The sequence below is a fragment of the Apium graveolens genome, chromosome 6 (assembly GCF_009905375.1).
Source record: "Apium graveolens cultivar Ventura chromosome 6, ASM990537v1, whole genome shotgun sequence".
Lineage (NCBI taxonomy): Eukaryota > Viridiplantae > Streptophyta > Magnoliopsida > Apiales > Apiaceae > Apium > Apium graveolens.
In genome coordinates, this window is record NC_133652.1 from 289,849,566 (window position 1) to 289,868,335 (window position 18,770).

General features: G+C 31.2%; 1 protein-coding gene and 1 pseudogene across 1 annotated transcript; both read left to right on the forward strand.

Annotated features, from left to right (window-relative positions):
• The first annotated feature begins 1,746 nt into the window (after nt 1–1,746).
• LOC141666195 (uncharacterized) lies at nt 1,747–2,421 on the forward strand. The gene is made up of 4 exons (XM_074472189.1): nt 1,747–1,802; nt 1,914–1,983; nt 2,070–2,168; nt 2,267–2,421. The coding sequence occupies exons 1-4, from the start codon at nt 1,747–1,749 to the stop codon at nt 2,360–2,362; spliced, it is 321 nt and encodes a 106-aa protein (XP_074328290.1). The 3' UTR covers nt 2,363–2,421.
• A 921-nt stretch (nt 2,422–3,342) lies between these two features.
• On the forward strand, nt 3,343–4,085 carry LOC141666196 (protein STRICTOSIDINE SYNTHASE-LIKE 4-like; annotated as a pseudogene).
• The last annotated feature ends 14,685 nt before the right edge of the window (nt 4,086–18,770 follow it).

Consider the following 18,770-nt stretch of genomic DNA (forward strand, 5'->3'; position numbering starts at 1 on the left):
GAGCTCTACCAGATTCTATAATCCATACACCTGCAGAAATCAAGGTTATTTTTCTAAAAATTTATTTATTTTCGAATTTATTTTATTAAAAATATGAATTTTTGTTCGGATGATTGTTTGTATGATTTGATGATTGCATGTTGTAGAGCTTGTTTTCCTGATGATTTTCATATGTCATACGTCTGATTTGGAGTTCAATAACATGTTCAAATTTGAGTTTGATTTTCGAATTTTAAAATTAGGGTTTATAACCCGTATGAATGTTTTTAATTGAAATTTGGGGGTTTCTTATTCTGTGATAGATTGATGTTGTGTTATAGTGGGTTGTGTTCTCTGTGAAATTTGCAATCTAGTCGTATAAGTCTCATGAACCAACAAGGTCTGTAGAGAAGGGAGTTGTGTTTTGAAGTTTTCCGATGTTCGCCGGAAAATGGAAAATTTCACGGCCAAATTCCGGCCAACTCAGGGATTGTTAGGTTGTTTTGATTGCATGGTTGTGTTCCTGGTAACCTGTAGATGTGATCTGGAGGTGTTGGTGGGGTGAGGACGTCGGGAACGTGTTCTCCGGCCACCCCCGACTTTTTTCGGCGACTGGACTACAAAATTGCAGTTTGGTCCCTGCAGTTTTGAAAACGATGCAGTTTGGACCCTGTAGTTTGAAAAGGAAGCCTTGAGTGGTGGCCGAACAATTTCTTTTGAGCTAAGCAAAGAAGCATTTGGCTTTACAAAGAAGCAAATCATGTTCTTATCTGATATACATGCAGTGTGCTCTGGCGGTGAAATGGCCGGCTCTGTCATTTGCCTTTTTATTCAGTAAGCTTTTCATTTTAAGTTTTTTTTCGGAGTATATAGCCTTGGAATAAATATGACAATCTTTACTAAGGACTGCTTAATTTAATTTGTAGCTTCTTGAATGAATATGTGAAGAAGCATAAGATGGTCAACATGATTAGCTTTGTAGATCCAGGCACAATCGGTGCCATTGGATGTGGCAGTGCAGTGCAGAGGTCGCGTGAATTGTGTACAAGATTTAAAGATTCTAGGAAAGGGCAGCATTTTCTCCTGCCGTACAATGATGTGTAAGTATTTTTACTATCCCAAGCTATTAAGCTGTTAAGCCTTGCCAGTTTTTTATTAATTTTTTGAAGAATTTAGCTTTAATTTTGTAAGGAATGGGTTCAATTGTATAGTTAAACTCGATAATATTTGTTGAAATTTATATTAATTGCATTGGTTCAGTATAAACGTAATCAAATGCCTTGATAGTTTTGAAGTTAATATAAAAGTAATCAAATGGCTTACAATATTTAATTGATTTTGTTATTAGATGTTAGGTTTGTTTCTCAGACAGGGGAAATTGTATAGTTCAACCTCATAATATTTCAAGTTCAAATTTGATGATAATTGTATAGGTTCAGTTTTAAAGTTGATTTATTTACTGGAATTTAAATTTTATCAGTATGAGCCTTCAATTTTTGATGTTATACCTGATCATGTTTATTACAGTAAATTACACTCTACTAGTATCATATTTTAGATTATTTTTCACAAATAGTGAGTTTAAATAATTTTTAGGTTGATTTTAATTCAATAGAAATGTAATTTTTTTTATGATATTTAAGTTGTTTGAGTGACAAAAAAGCATCAAATTTAGGCTTTACTATTTAACAAGCACCTCTGTTTATTTTTTGTAGCAACCACTGGACCCTGACAGTTGTCAATCCAGACGCAGAGGTAGTCTACTATATGGACCCTCTTAAACGCCGAATTGCAAATGGAGAATGGGTGGATGTTGTCGACAAGTAAGAGTTCACGTTATAAAATTTGATTATTAAGTCTTAACTTATAAATCTTGTCCGACCATATTTTGTAGTGGTTATTTTGTGTTTTGATATATCTCGTTTTGGTTGCAGTGCCATTAAAATGTACAAGGAGGATTTGAAAAAGGTTCCGAAGAAGAAAGTATTGTGGGAGAACATGGCGGTATTTATTTATTTTTGTGATCATATATTAATTATGTTATTAAAGGAGACTGGATATTTTAAATGATTTTTTGTTTGATATTTTAGGGAGTTCCAGTGCAAACCGGGAACAAGGATTGTGGCCTGTTTGTGATGCGATACATGATGGAAATCATTCATGATAAGGAGCTGGACTTTGCTAATAAGGTGACAATTGACTATCTATGGGCCTTTTCATCCACTTTGTATTTACTCTTATAAGGGCAGAACATGTTACTTATACAAAATTTTGGATCATATTTCAGTGGCTGCGTAGATCAAACCTGGTTTACACTGAGGATGACATCAACGAGATCAGGGTTGAGTTTGCAAAATATTTTATGAAACATTGTGCAAGCTAGGTCCTCGCCTTTCTTTTCTTTTGAACTTATCGTAAACTGGATGTTTTATGTATGTAGTTGGTGACAAGTAGACTCGTTTGAACTTATCGTATGTTGACAAGTAGACTCGTTTGAACTTATCGTATATTGACAAGTAGACTCGTTTGAACTTATCGTAAAGTGGATGTTTTATGTATGTAGTTGGTGATAAGTAGACTTGCGATAATGTATTTTGTGTTCGGTGGATTGCTGGTAGTTTGGTAGGTAGATCTGGTTGTTTTGGATTGTTGAACGGATGGATTATGGTATGGTATGGATTATGGTATGGTAGTGAATTGGTTTTGTTTTGGCGGGGGCCTAGATTATGGTATGATTTTGTTTTGGATTATGGTATGGATTATGGTATTTTTATTTTGGCAGGGGACTAATTTTTGTGGTTTTTTATGCAGTTGGTTTTAATTAAATATGAAATTGATATGCAAAATGCATATACCTAATAAGATAATTGTTTTTTAAACTGTTGTCTATTACTTAGTAAACTATTGTGTTACAAATATTTCTTCAATGGTTCCCGAAAAGTAATTCGTTATCTCTTTTGCATTATAACACCACCCTAAAACTGTTGTCTAAAAGATACTTATATTACTACCTCTGAAAATAACTGTTGTTGTTCTATTACATAAATAATAGATGGATAAAATAACTGTTGTTTGGAAAAGATATTTAAAATTGGAAAGAAAATTTAGAACTTTCTCTTGACGTAAATAAACCGTTGTTTATTACTAAGAAAACTGTCATGTTAAAAATGTTCCAACAATTGTTTTTCTAAAACAACCGTTGTGTCATCCAGATTGTAACCAGTGTTAAACACTGTTGTTGAATCTCCCTTATTACAACTGTATTAACAACCGTTGTCCAACCTTCGATCACACGAGTGTTGGATAGACAACGGAAAAACTACCTTTCAGACAACGAAAAAAAATAGTTGTATGATTGCAAAAATGTTGTTGTGCTTGTATTTTAGTGTTGCAACCACCAAATACGGAATGCATGACTGGTACCTTGATGTACAGGAGGCCAAACCTTATGGGCAGCTTCTAAAGTATGATCCTTCCACTAAAGACACCTCGTTACTGTTGGATAATCTTGCACTTACTAATGGTGTGGCACTCTTTACAAATGAAGATTATTTAGTTGTTTGTGAAACATGGATGTAAGTAATACAAATTAAGTTTTGAGAAAAGCAGACTAAAAGAGAATACCTATATATTCAAATGTTTTAAAAAAAATTGTTTTTTCATGTTAAGATTTAGGTGCCTCAAGTATTGGCTAAAAAATGAAATGAGAGGCAAATTATTTAAAACCTTCCAGGTGCACCAGACAACATTAATCTTGCTCTAGATGGTTCATTCTGGATTGCTCTTGTAAAGGTATATTTAGGTCATTGCTAGGCTTAAAAGTAAATATCGCTGAAAGTACATAGGAACATAATGATGTTTCACATTTGTAGATATATTCGAGTAAGCTGAAATTTTTACACTATTCCAGCACAATCAAACATTTCCTAATGATAAAGAAACATCGTGGTGAATGTGGGGGATGATGGAAATATAATGAAAATGCTGGGTGATCATAGTGGGAAAATTATGTCGCTTGGGACGTCTGCTTTGGAGTTTGGGATAATCTCTACATGGGAAGTCTAAACAGCGACTTCATTGGTAAATTACCCCTGAAGAAAACATAAGGCCACTTGAAACTCATGTGCTAGTATTTGAATGAGCATTTTTATTTGATTAAATGACAACTGCATTTTGAATGAGCTCAATAGGTTAAATTGTTCTACATAACCCCTTTGGGTTCCACTTTTCATATCATTTTCATTGGTGTTTCTTTCTTTTTTTTGTAAGATTTCAGGCTAGTTTGCCATAGTTGTTCCACCCTGTTGTTCACGGAAATTTTGTGCATGTTTTTGTCCAAAAAACTTTAAAGTTTGCATTTTACTTCTAACAATATTACTGAAGTTTGCATTTTAAAGTGGGAAAATTATATTATTAGTTTTTCACAAATATGTGATAAAGTATGGAAAGAATAGAGAAAATTAGGATTTTATTATATAGTAGATATTGTTCTAAATTATAATAGAAGAGGGGTTTTTATAGTCAATAAATAAACATAATAAAGGAATAGAGAGAAGAGAAAAAATTAGGATTTCATTATAATTCAACATGTTCTCAATTAGGATAGAGGAGGGAGTTATATAGCCGACAACTAAACATAATAGAGAAAAATATCTTAACAACGAAACTATTATAAAAATGAAAGTATCCAATAATATAATATCATTATATATGTTAACACCCCCTTCAAACTGACAATGCTCAATCAGGAGTTTGTCAATCAAGAGACGGAGCCACGTAATCAAACAAATCTAAAATTACAACATCAAATTCAAGAGCATCCAAACAAATCCAAACACAAGGTTTTATATCTAAACAAACCAAAAACTTCCAAATGAATCCAAAGACACAATAACAAAAGAGGATGCAACAACAATAAAAGAGAAATCGTTCAAAGACGCAGCAACCTAAAATAAAACAGAGCAATCAAATCACCAAAGCAATAAATCTGTAACCATAAAAAATAATACCAAAATTGCATGTGAAAGTGAATCCATATCTAAAACCAATCTCCATAATCAACTCAAAACAAATTTCAAATCACTGAATCTATGTCAACAAGCTGTATCGAATAACCAAATAAAAATTGTATCCCAATTCTAATTGTATCCAAATCTAATCAAATCCTGTAAAGGGCCAGTGTGCCTACAGTACAGTACCAAATATACTAAAAAAATATGTCTAGAGCACCAAACAACCTGCACCGATCCCGCAAAGGCCCAATGTGCTTAGAACACCAGATAAAATAAAATATAAGGCGGAGAAGTATACAGAGTTTCCTAGGGCTACACCTATCATCAACACAAGAAAAGGAAAGGAAGATGAGAGGAAAAGAAGAAGAAAATATTATCAAAGAGCCAATATCATCAAATAGATACTGAGAGTGTGTATTAGAGTCTCAACCAAAGCCAACATAAAAATAATATAAGAGTTCCAACCAAAAACAGTAGAAAAGTTGTATGAGAGTTCTAACCAAAACCAACAGAAAATTTGTATGAGAGTTCCAACCAATACATGAGGAAAAGTTGTATGATAGTCACAACCAAAACAAGTAAAAAAAAACTTCAACCAAAATTAGAGCAATAATCATGATTAAAACTCATAATATCCAAGAAAAAGAAAAAATAACCAATTTGAATAAAAAGAAGACAAGAAGAAATAATAATTAGAACATATGTTTTAAACCCAACATGTGGAAAGCAACCCAATATAACTCAATATAACTCATCATCAACCTCTCCCAGATCAATTCATAGCTCTTGATACCATGACAAAGCACGAGGAGGAGAGAAAAAAAATGATTTTTATTATGATATGACTTGTTCTTTATTGCAAACAACCAAACAATAATAAAGAAAAATATCCTAATAATGAAACTATTATAATAAACTATTATACTAATGAATCTATACAATAATATAATATCATTATATAATAAACTATTAACAGTATGAAATATCAATGTACTTTTAATCTTCTTTTTCCATATTAATAAACTTTATTAATAAGCGAAACTCCTCTTTACGTGGTACACAAGTATTAGTTTTGGTTTCACCCATTTTTGTTACATTACAAGAAAAATATCCATAGACATTGTCTATGCTGTTTGGGAATCGATTTTGAGTCGGTGATGTCTATACTAGACATCGGCCATAACGCGATGTCTTTACTTGCTTAGACATCGTTTCTTGAAAAAAACTGAAGTCCATGCATTATTTTTTTACAAAAAATGTTAGAAATAAATAATTTAATAATTAAATTACTCCTATGAAAACAGATTAAACATATAATGAGCTATATTTTTTTCCACAGAGACATCGAATATTTTCATTTAGGTGATGTAAAATCAGATATTAAACATCGATTTCCTTAGTTTCATTTATTCATTCATACTAGTTCATAACCCGTGTTGGCCTAGTTAATTTATTTAAATAATTTTTTAAAATCATAATAGAATAAGAGCCATGTCAAAAATTTTAAATTCTACTCAGAAAACCCAACCCAACCTATTGCACATGATACTTATGTTATGATTATAATAAAAAAATTATAATTATTATACGATTTCAAAAAAAGTATTATTTTCATTAATATATAATATTGTGTCATATGGAAAATAAGATTACTGAGTTGAAATTAATATAACAAATGCAAATAAAAAACGGGTAAAATAATATATACTCTTTATCTCCCATTCAATTCTTTACATATTTTTTTAACCACTCGGCACACATTTTAAGGTGAATATAGTATAATTTTTTAATTTATTTTTGTAATTTTTCTTTTTTTATTAAACTTTAAACATTGAATTTTTATTTAAAAGAAAAAAATAAAAAAAAAATCAATTTTTTTAATACACCTCAAAAGTATAGTTACATAAATTATTTTTTTATTTTTTTAAAATAAAAATTCAATGTTTAAAGTTTAATAAAACAAGAAAAATTAAAAAAATAAATTACGAAAGTATACTTTATATTCACCTTAAAATGTGTGGCGAGTGTTATATTCAACTTTATATGTATAGAATTGAATAGGGCAGTGGGAGTATGTATTATTTTACCCATTTTTTAATTAAATTTCCTATTTTGATTTCAACCCAGTAACCCTTTTTCCCATATGACTCGATAGTATATTTTGATGAAATAATAAAAAATTTGAAATCGTATTATAATAAAAGTATCGCACCCAACCGTTTGAGTTAGTTTTCTCAGTAAAAATTAGAAATTTTGACATGAAACTTATACTATTATCATAGAAATTAATGCTTCCCCCGCTTTTTTGTTTATGATCGAGAATTTATATCCTTGATTTAATATTTTATTATTATATTTCTCATCCTATCAATATCGCCTTTCAATGATTTTTTGATATTTGATTTTTGCGCTCTTTTTTATAAATGACGGACATCAATAACAGTCAGTCGTATTGTAACAAAAGACAAATATCTATGTCATAATTTTATATTTAATCATATTCTTCCTTTAAAATTGATATTTATCAATTTGTTTTCCATTTAAATTTTAATGCATAAATCAAATGGCTATTTCACATTTTCAACAAAAAATATAACTTTTCCCGTAAATTATTACAATCGACAGAGAACAAGAAATGTGACGTAAGTATGGCTTTCCCTACATTAATATTCAACAGTTTATCATTAATATCCAACGTCCTAATATTAATGATCTGACTAAATAATATTCTTTCATTCAAATATGCCACATATTTTAATAACAGTCAGTCGTATTATAACAAATGACAAAAATCTATGTCGTAATTTTATATTTAATCATATTTTTCCTTCAAATTTAAGATTGACATTTTATCAATTTTTTCATTTAAATTTTAATGCATAAATCAAATTGATATTTTAAATTTTCAACCAAAAATTTAACTTTTTTCGTAAATTATTACAATCGATGGAGAACAAGAAATGTGACGTTAGTATGGCTTACCCTACATTAATATCCACCAGTTTGTCATTAATATCCAACATCCTAGTGTTAATGATATGACTAAATAATATTATTTCATTCAAATATGCCACATATTTTAATATCGTGTCGCAAAGTAAAGCTGAAATGCCTCCACTTCATCTATCTCTGCTTTTTTCCATTTTATTAAAATAAACACCAAAAATAACGATACCAACCTTCTAATTAATTTTATACATCCTTGTAAGTATCCACTTGTAATTATTCATTTACTTGGTTTATTTAAATTATTTAAATATATTCATAAATTTGTGTTTATATATTGGTATGTATTGTTATACCTTTCTTTTTATATAGTATGACTTTAGATGTACATGTACTTGATATATTTGTGCTCATATATATTTATAGACTTCATACAATCATAGTTGGATCCATCAGAATAATTTAGTTGGATAAATAGGTATTACTCAAGAATTTTTGGCTGGTATTGATGAATTCATTAAGTTTGTCAAAAATAATTGTAAAGAAGGAATTAAAACAATTAGATGTCCATGTATTAATTTGTTTAATGTGCCTTTAAAACTTTTTGATGAAGTAAGGTATGATATCATAGCTAATGAATTTTGTGAAAGTTATACATTTTGAAATTTGCACAGAAAAGGTAATGAGCTATATGACAGTAGCTCAAGATATGAAATGTATTATCATGATAATGTTTTTCATCCCTACCAGATGTTGATGGATGGGGTGCGTATGATGAGAAGAACAACTATGATGTTGAGATGGGTGATTCGGGCCTGAATTTTGACTTGGGAAATGATGCAGAAGTTCCAATCTATCCTAGAAATATGAAACTCATGAAATTTTTATTTATAATTAAATTGTTGCCCTTTAAGACTACTCATGGATGTATTGAGAAATGATTTAATAAGCTTTTAGGTCTTATTCATGTTAGAGTAATAACATAATATCTTGAAAATGGTCTTACTCTAATACCTTTAGGTTTTAAAGTGTCTGATTACTAAACATGATACTAGAGCTCATGCCGCAAGAGAACTCAGATTCGATGCCTCCTACTCCCAACATTTCTCACAATTTATAGTTGCACCAAAGATAAATTAATGCCCTCAAGATGAGAGGTTGTGATCCACTCTTCGATCCATAAGTGAAATTTTGTGTGAGGGTGAGTGTTAGATAAATAACATAAGACCATAAAAAGGGACTTATTCTAATACCTTCAAAGTTTTGAGCGACAGGTTACATAGCAATTAGGGATGTGTTACCTGAATAGCACAAATTACCATCGAGTTAATTACAAGATCAAGAAGATGATGAAATTTTTGAATTTTGGATATAAAAAAATTCATGTATATGAGAATGAATGCAGGTTATTTTATGGTGATGTCATTGACAAAGATGAGTGTGATATATGTGGTACTGGTCGGTACAAGGTAGCGGAGGGAAGTAAAAAGTGTATTCCTAGAATGAATTTGAGGTATTTTCAACTTGTACCACGACTACAGTGATTAAATATGTCATTCCGCAAAGCTCATAGTATGAGATGGCACAAGACTAGAAAACACTTATCAATAGTGATTAAATTCCTAGAAAGAATTTGAGAAGTGAATGAAACAATTATGACACACCCAGCAGATAGAGATGATTGGAAACAGACTGATGGAAACTATCCTGATTTTTTACAAAACACTTGCAATGTTGGACTTGGACTTGTTTTTGATGGATTCTCATCACATATCAATAAATATTTGAGTATTTATTCAATTTGGCCGGTTATTGTGGTTGTCTATAATCTTCCACCTTCCATGTGCATGAAGGACCCATACATGTTCATGACTCTACTTATTCCCGGAGAAAAGAGTCTGACAAGAGATATCAATATCTATTTGAGACCACTTATTGATGAGTTGAATCAGTTATGGAGTATTGATGTATATACTTACGATACTTTTATGGGTACTAACTTTTCATTGAAGGAAACTCTTTTGTGAATAATTAACGACTTTTCAGCATTGGCAATATTGAGCGGATGGTCAACCAAAAAAGTTGGCTTCTCCAGTTGGCATGAGAGATGTTAGAGCTCCACAACTTCCTCCCAGTAGGAAGTGTAGTTTCCGGGGCACCACAAAAGAACTTAGAAGATTGGGAAAGTTTAATCAACAGCGAGATACGGTGTTTATATCTGTATGCACATTATAAACGACAACAAGAAACTACCATTGTAAGATGTTCGCGATGTTATGATAATTTCTTATTTACATAAAATATAAATGTTAAGCCATGTTTCATCCTGTGATTATAGAGTAGTTATATTTATACATGAGTTTGTTGCTATGTAGTAGATGAACATGTGCATATTTTGTGACTAGCAATTCAAAACTTAATTCTTCAAACTGTGTCGTTACGTACGTACAAAGCAAGATTGGTGTTACACAATTAAGAAGTGATCTCTCTGGAAACTGCTTATTCGATTATGCAAACTGTTTCCTTGATACATGTCCTTTAAGTTGCTCAAATAATCTTCAAAAATCTTAAATTATGTTCTAAATATAAAATTTTAGAGTGAATTTGGTTTGCAGAAATTTGAATGTGCAATGTGTATAGTAAAACCTCAAAAGCTTTTTAGGCTAATATGATTAGAATAACAAGAATCATGATCTATTGGTTCAGAAAATAGGGCACAACTTATGACAAATTTCGTGAATTTGTTTGTGAATTGTAACATATTTGTGACAACATCTGTCACAAGTGCTAGCAACTTAACGACGATATATATCACAAGTACGCAGTGCAAGCACCTAAAAGACACAAGTACAAGCAACTTAACATTATCATTTATCATAATTTTAAGAAAATTAATAAGATTTATGATAAAATGAGTCATTAATTTACAATGACATTGGATTGTCCCAACTACCGAAATTATATGAGAATTTTGGAAGGAGTGTTGGTCATAATTATTGTATATGATACGAGGTCGCATATATTCTTGATTTTTCCTTTTCTTAAAATATATTTTGTTTGTTCTCTTTAAAAGGGGTCCACTAGCGATTAAATTGGATTATATGGCAAAATAAGAACTTTCGATACATGTATTTTTGACTGATTTTTGATGTCATAATTAGGTTTCAGAAATTAGATCAATTAGATCAGTAAACTTTTCTCCCTTTCTCTCAAAATTAAATCAGAAGTTAACTCTAAAAGACAACTCTTTGGTCCATGCAATACAGGGTTTTCATATAGTTTTATTCCCTCTCCAATTATGGTATAAATGAGTGTAAACGCTCAAGTTCGGGGTTCGAATTAAAATGAAATTCGACTCGAGTTTGAATTGATTTATAAATGAGTCGAACGTTAACACAATTTTAAGGTTCGGCTTATAAAAAGGATAAACGATGAGCAAAATTTAAGTCAGCTTGGAAGTTCTAAACAATTATAAAGTCGGTGAACAAATTCCTTAATATACTTTGTTAACACGTGTGTGATTATAATGCATAAACACACGTGTTGAAATAACACCTTAACAAGTCAACATAATGTTAGTTATATAAACTCACAAATATGTTTTATGAATAAACAGTTATTTATACTATTATATTAAAGATGAAATATTAAAAGTTTTATTGTTAATCCTTGGTCACTCAATCTAGAGTCGTCAGATCAAATTGATGAGTACCATTAGATATAATTTTAAATTTTATTATTCAAGTGATATAAGATCGAAATATAAAAGCAACATATTATACAAATTATAATTTACAAATTATTTTAAATTAGTGAATAAATAATTTCTATTCTGAGTAAGTTATAAAAAGTATTTAGTGAATAATTGTGTATATAGATCCCCATAAATTACCTTTTTTATGAATGTTTATTTTCAAACCCAATCAACTAGGACATTTCTTTTATAGTTTTAACCGACTGAACGGAGGGTCAGATTGTTTGAAGACATATATTGAATAGACACCTGTTATGCAAGACATGCTTGTACAATAAAAAGACTAAGTCAATATAAAAACCTTAAGTAAGTTGTATGATAATCTATGTTTGCATTATGTATTGTAATTCTTATGTTTATAAAAATGTTTAAGGGCAAACTGAAGTCTTTTTCTGTAAACAGTATCAAGCCTAACTATTCTATCTGGAAGAAGATTAAGAAGATCATGCCCCGGAAGATTTGTGCAGAAGCTTGGAGTTGAATAAATCTATTTGGGAAAAATATTATAAGTCAATATCTCTACATGTCACAGATTAAGTTTTATAGAGAAGTCATTCGAGAACTCCAGAATGACTTATCGAGAAGTCAGAAAAAGGCTACTAGAGAACTCTGAGATATCGATAAGTCAAAATGTCACTAGAGAACCCAGAGATATCGACAAGTCAAAATGTCACTAGAGAACTCTGAGATATCGACAAGTCAAAATGTCATGAGAGAACTCTGAGATATCGACAAGTCAAAATGTCACCAGAGAACTCTGAGATATCGACAAGTCAAGATATCACTAGAAAACTCAGAGTTATCGATAAGCCAAAGTGAAGACATGAAGATGAGAGATCTCGACAAGCCAAATTCTCTTATAGAGAACTTAGAGACTTCGATAAGTCAAAACATCTATAGAGTGATTAGAGATCTCGATAAGCCAATATAATTATCGAGATATCAAGTTCTCTACATGCCAAACTGGAGATCTCGAGGTCAAACTCAAAGTACAAAATGTAGACCAGTTCAATATCCAAGATTATCAATCAACAAACAATCTAATCAAGTTGGATTGAAAAGTCTACAGAAGCAACTTAAAGAGTGCAAGAGCAAAGGCCAATATTAACTGGAAAAGTAAAGTCACAGGCGTGCAAGATTAGCGAAGACACGCTAAGCCATGAATAGAAAGATTTGATTATCTAAAAATACGGTTTAGTACATGATGTTGCATGCTGTGTAATAACCAATATTTACTGTTCTATAAAGTAAACACTGGATGCTTTGTTAGCTATAAGAATTTAGATAAGAAAAATCTTGTATTCTCTCAAGAAAGAAGCTAAGATCTTTATCAACAAATAGCCTAGAAATTTTGTAAAAAAAACATTCTTAATTTTAATATAAAATTAAGTGAGTTTTGAAATATTTGTGTCCACTACTTTTACTTATTTAATTTCAGTATTAACACATTTCAATACAAGATTTAATTTACTTTGTTCACCACCTTGAACACTTCAAGTTAAGTAGAAAAACACTAAAACCCATTCACCCCCCCTCTGTGTGTGATTCATTATCTAACAAGCGGTATTAGAGCAAGATATCACTACAAGAAAAAAGTTCATAGACATCGCTTTTTGGCCGATGTCTATGCTGTTTCCCAGCCGATGTTGATGTCGGTGATGTCTATTCTAGACATCGGTGAATACCCGATGTCTATATTCGATTCGACATCGATTTTAGTTAAAAAACATATATCTATTTGTTGATTATTTACATAAAATGCTATAAATAAATCATTTAATAACTAAATTACACCTAATTAAACATGTTAAACATATCATGAGCTATGTTTTTTGACAAAAACATCGATTTTAGTGAAAAACACTGATGTCTATGTGATGATTTTTTATAAAAAAATGCTATAACAAAATTATTTAATAACTAAATTACACCTATTAAAACATATTAAACATATATTGAGTTATGTTTTTTGTCACAAAAACATCGATAATTTTGACAGAGGTGATGTAAAATGACATATTAAACATCTGTTTCTTCAATGAAAGGTGATGTCTAATTTAGCGTATAGACATCCGTATTTTCTAGAATGAAGTGATGTCTATGTATCATTAAAACTTGAAAATGTTAGTCTTTAACATCAATTGTTTGTCTGAAACTGATGTACATTGTGTTTTTTGACATCAGTTTTGTTTGGTTAAAAATGATGTTTATAATGTTACCTGACATCAGTTTTATCTTAAACAAAGTGATTTTTATGTTTCATTTAGACTTGAACCTGATTTCTTTGACATCAGTTTTTTACCTTAAAGTGATGCACATTATATTTTTTGACATCAGCTTTTCTTAATTGAAAGTGATGTATAAGAAGTTTATAGACCAAATTGTGTAGAGTTTTAAAAAATAGTAAAACGTATGATCTGAAATCTAAACTATTACATTCTCCAGAAAAGACATTCAGTCTAATGAAAATTGTAAGATAGTTTTTTCACTATCCTGTTTTGAACACTCTTCAAAATATGAGACACAAATCCTCTCTACACAAGACAACAAAGGCCCATATAAGTTCCCATTACTTAGATATCTCAACAACTGGAAAGGATAAGATGAGCAAGCCACTTTATCCCAAGCAAGCAAGCAAGTACGATCCCCCACTTACTGGACATATGCCATGTGCACGATCAAATCAACCACACGGGTGCTGCATTAACCACCCAAAATGATATATGTAAAAGAATTTAACAGTCAACTTTGCTCATAAGAGAAATAACTGAACCGCAAATCACAATTAGATGAGAACGACTGTTTACCTGTATCCCCATTCATTGTCATACCACGAAACAAGCTTGCCAAAGTTATCATTTAGAGCAATTCCTGCTTTCGCATCAAAGATGCTTGACCTGAAAAAAATTTAAATTTGACCAGAAATAACAATTATTATATAACAATTATTCCCAAAATTCAACCCCAACAGTTCATCAGAACATATTTGAGAATCAAGAAGCTGTTATAGAATTATGTTCAACAAATAATATATTTACATGTCTAGCTCAAATTTAAACACCGCCATACATATATAAGGTTGTTAACATCTCAGTTGCATTTATTTGACACTGGATTATTTATAGATAGCTCAATAAAAATTCTTTCCAGGTTTATAAATATAAATATACATTTTTTCCCACTTTCCATTACTAAGAGCCAACACCTTTGCTCAGTGTTACAACTAACAAGCTAACAACTCTGTTCAACATCAGGTCATACCTACAGTCACGTTTCCAACAATCTGAACTTTGTAACTTTATATTAACGTTTCTGTCTATTAGTACTTGGCTGACAACAGCTTCAAGAACTAAGAATATACAAGCAAACAAAACAAACAGTGTTTGATGTGATCTCAACATGGTCCAAGGATGATATCATTCTCATGCTACAATGCTAGTTAGTACCAGACCTACAACATTATTACTTGGCCTAGACCACATTAGATTAAGAACTTTAAATAACATGCACTGATGTGTTCCGGAGACCCTTAACATGCACTGATATATAGCTAGAGCAATGGTGCATACCTCATTGTAATTAAAATTCAAACTTATATCTAGAGTTTACAATAGTGTGTCAATTACATCATTTAAAAGGGTGAGAAAACACATAATTATCTTAGCGGAAATGGTTAAAGTATGGGAAGACTAACCAGATTGTGAGGCAGCTGAGGTGACAACAACATTACTAAGTCTATTAATTTTCTTGATAAATTGCTCCATTTCAATGTGGTCATTTGTTAGAGGCTGAATCACAGTTTCCATCTGGATGCATGAAAGTGCTTTTTCACTTGCCTACCAATGTAATAATCAAAGTAGATGCTATTATTCAGTTACACAAACTTGCATACTAAAGAAGCCATATGAAGTTAAACAAGTGATGTGCAAATTCAGAGTATTCTTCATATATAGTCTGCGGGAGGTTGTCATTGGGCATAAAGAAAAGAGAAAATTCTTTAGCTAGAGCTAGACTGATTGATCATTTTAGACAAACAGGACTCTCGTTTACTTTGTATATGGTACTCCTGAACTAATTCTCCTTAGAACAGAACAGATAAGACAATGAGGAAGATACCGAGTTGCTTTATAATAAACTCAAATCTCTATCAATTATTAGTTTCAAGGTTTTTTGACAAGCACACATTTTTTAGGGGAAAAAATGTCCTCAACTATAACATATAACACTGGATTACACAGTCTGGATAACTAATTTGGCTGGAGTAGATAAACTATATGATGGCAAATTTTAATTTCAGCAAGGCCACTAAAACATTGGTTTTAACCTTTAAATATTTGACTATAGGACTATATTAAATCTTTAGCAATTAAAATTTGAATGTCATGCCGTCTCATTTATTCTAGAACCTGGTTATCTCAATTTTATAACAGTTTACCTTCATAGCAATTGTATAAAACCTGTTATCCAGACAATGCTCTGCAAAGGTGAACCACTCTCCGTATGAAACATGTAGCCATGGGTTACTACTCGATTTCATCTCCCTCTGGACCAAGTCCTCGTATCGCAGAGCCAAACGACTCTATCAGAATAGCAGCAAATATAAAATTCATCAGTATTTAACCACTTAAATAGCATCATCACTCATATATTCGTAACAGTTACACACAAATAAATAAAAATTTCACAAATAATAGAACTATCCACCTGATTCAGTAGCTCAATCGATAATCATCTGTACAACAATATAAACCACTTCACATCTAGAAACGGCCTCATAAAATGATTAACATCAATCTAGACCACTGAACAACTAGACTCACTAACGGAAAAAGAATTGCTCAATCAGATTTTAATCAACTATAAATATATTAAACAGATGAAAAGCATACCCAACACATGGATCGTCTAAGAAGTTCTAACAACTAAAACATGCTTCAACTTCACCAGAACAAGCAATAGCACGAATGAGAGATATTAACTTATCGTTATGATGTTGCTTCGTAAATTGCCCAACTTCTCAAACTAAATTATCGAAATTACCTAACTTATCAAACTCAATTATCGAACCAGCACATAAAATTTAATAGATAATTTGCTCGAATCAATCATAGATCAATAGAGATATATCTATTATCTAACAAACAAAATACGCAACAGAAGGACAAATTAAACACGGAGCAATTATGCTGTTGGATCGAGTAAAACCTAACTCTCTTATCTATCTATACACTATAAATGTACATATGTGCGATTGCGTCAATGTTGTTCAATACTGTACTTCAATATCACATTTTGCACATGGTTGTAGAAATATTGAGCCATCCATGTTACCATTTATTAAACTCGAGTATTTTTACAAAATAAATACTGATCCAAGAGTCTTGCCATTATCTATAAGGAAATCAACAAAATAAAACTGAAGCTTAACAATTGTACTATACTTCTACGAGAAACGGGTGATTTTACGACATCTTCTCTTTAAGAGTGTCATTGTGAGTGCTGCTCCACAATTGTGCTGAAGCACTCAAGTAATGTCCTGTATCATTAAAGATAAATGCTCGACATAAGATTACACTCATACAGTATTATGTAACTCATTTTTAGAAGTGCAGGCAATTAAAAATAGTAATGGCAAGAACAAGAAGATAAAGCCATGTGACAACTTACAATAACTCTATAGTAACATTGTCATGAGCCTCTCGTACCCGGGCAGAGCGCGTATATAACCAACTTAATTTCGATAACTTGTCTATAAAATTAAGGAGATAAATCTATAACAAGCACCATGCACCAAATTAAAACATTTAAAACTAAATCATATCCGTAATAAAATAATAGATCAGCATTTATAACGAGCAAAATTAGATAAACATCACTAAATCATATCACAAATCACAACTAAAGCAAAAAAAATGAGGATTAAAGTTAAAAAAGACCTTGTAATTAGTAGAGATGAAAGGATCGTTTACTTTACATAATTTACAAAAAAAAACAAAAACAAAAAAAAAATACAAATGAACAACTAAAAACACCCAAATTACCTAAAGCTTTAAATCTTTTTCTCAGATTAGGTCATGTATACAACAAGAAGAAAAGTATTAACAACAAGTTTAGACACTAAATTAATAAAAAAATAAGGGTTTCAAATTAGAAAAAACCCAAATTTACAAAATTAGGGTTTTGAATTCAGAAATCCTTAAAACTGGTCTTCTCTGCCAGTTTGATTCAAGTAGATACAACACTTACCGAAGTAGAGAGGTTAACTGAAAGAGGCTTAACAGAGAGATTGAGAGCGGAGAGAGGTTCAGAGAGAGAGTGGGGTTCCATAGATAGGTTCGAGAAAGAGGTTCGAGAGATTGTGATGGTGAGATGATGGTCGGAGTTTAGAGAGATTGTGAGGGGAGAGAGGCTCGATCTAGAGAGAGAGAGAGAGAGAACAGATTTCTGTTTTTTAGTTTTTAGTTTTGATTTTTTAGTTTTTAGTTTATGTTTTGATTTTGTGCTGAAGATTGATTTGGGGGGAACCAAAATTTGGTTAAGGGGGAGAATTTTGGGATTGGGGGGATTTAGAATTAAAACTGAATGAAAATTTGACTAAGGGGGGAAAGAAAAGGTGGGCGCGATTTTTTTTTTGGTGAATTTTAGAGATCGGTTTAATTATAACTGATGTCTACAAAGAACAAAGACATCACAAAAACACGGGGTGATGTCAATATTTCTTTTAACATCAGTGGCAAAGTTAACCGATGTCTAACGTGTGATGTCTATTGACATTATTCTTGTAGTGTATGAAAGTAAACCGATTCAAGATCTTGGAAGAATGATTACATAGAAAATCAGTAGCATCAAAATCCCTACTCTTGATAAAATTAGCTACACTTTATGGAAGAAGAGAATGTTTTTGTTTATTAGGATGACCAATCCATTATATATTCAGATTCTCAAAAATAGGCCTTACACTACTATGGTAAGAGTTGGGGAATCTACAGATGGAGACATGGTCATTCCAGTTCATTATGCTCCTAAAGACCCTTCTAAGTACACTGAGCCTGAGAAAGAAAAAGTTTCCCTAGATAGTG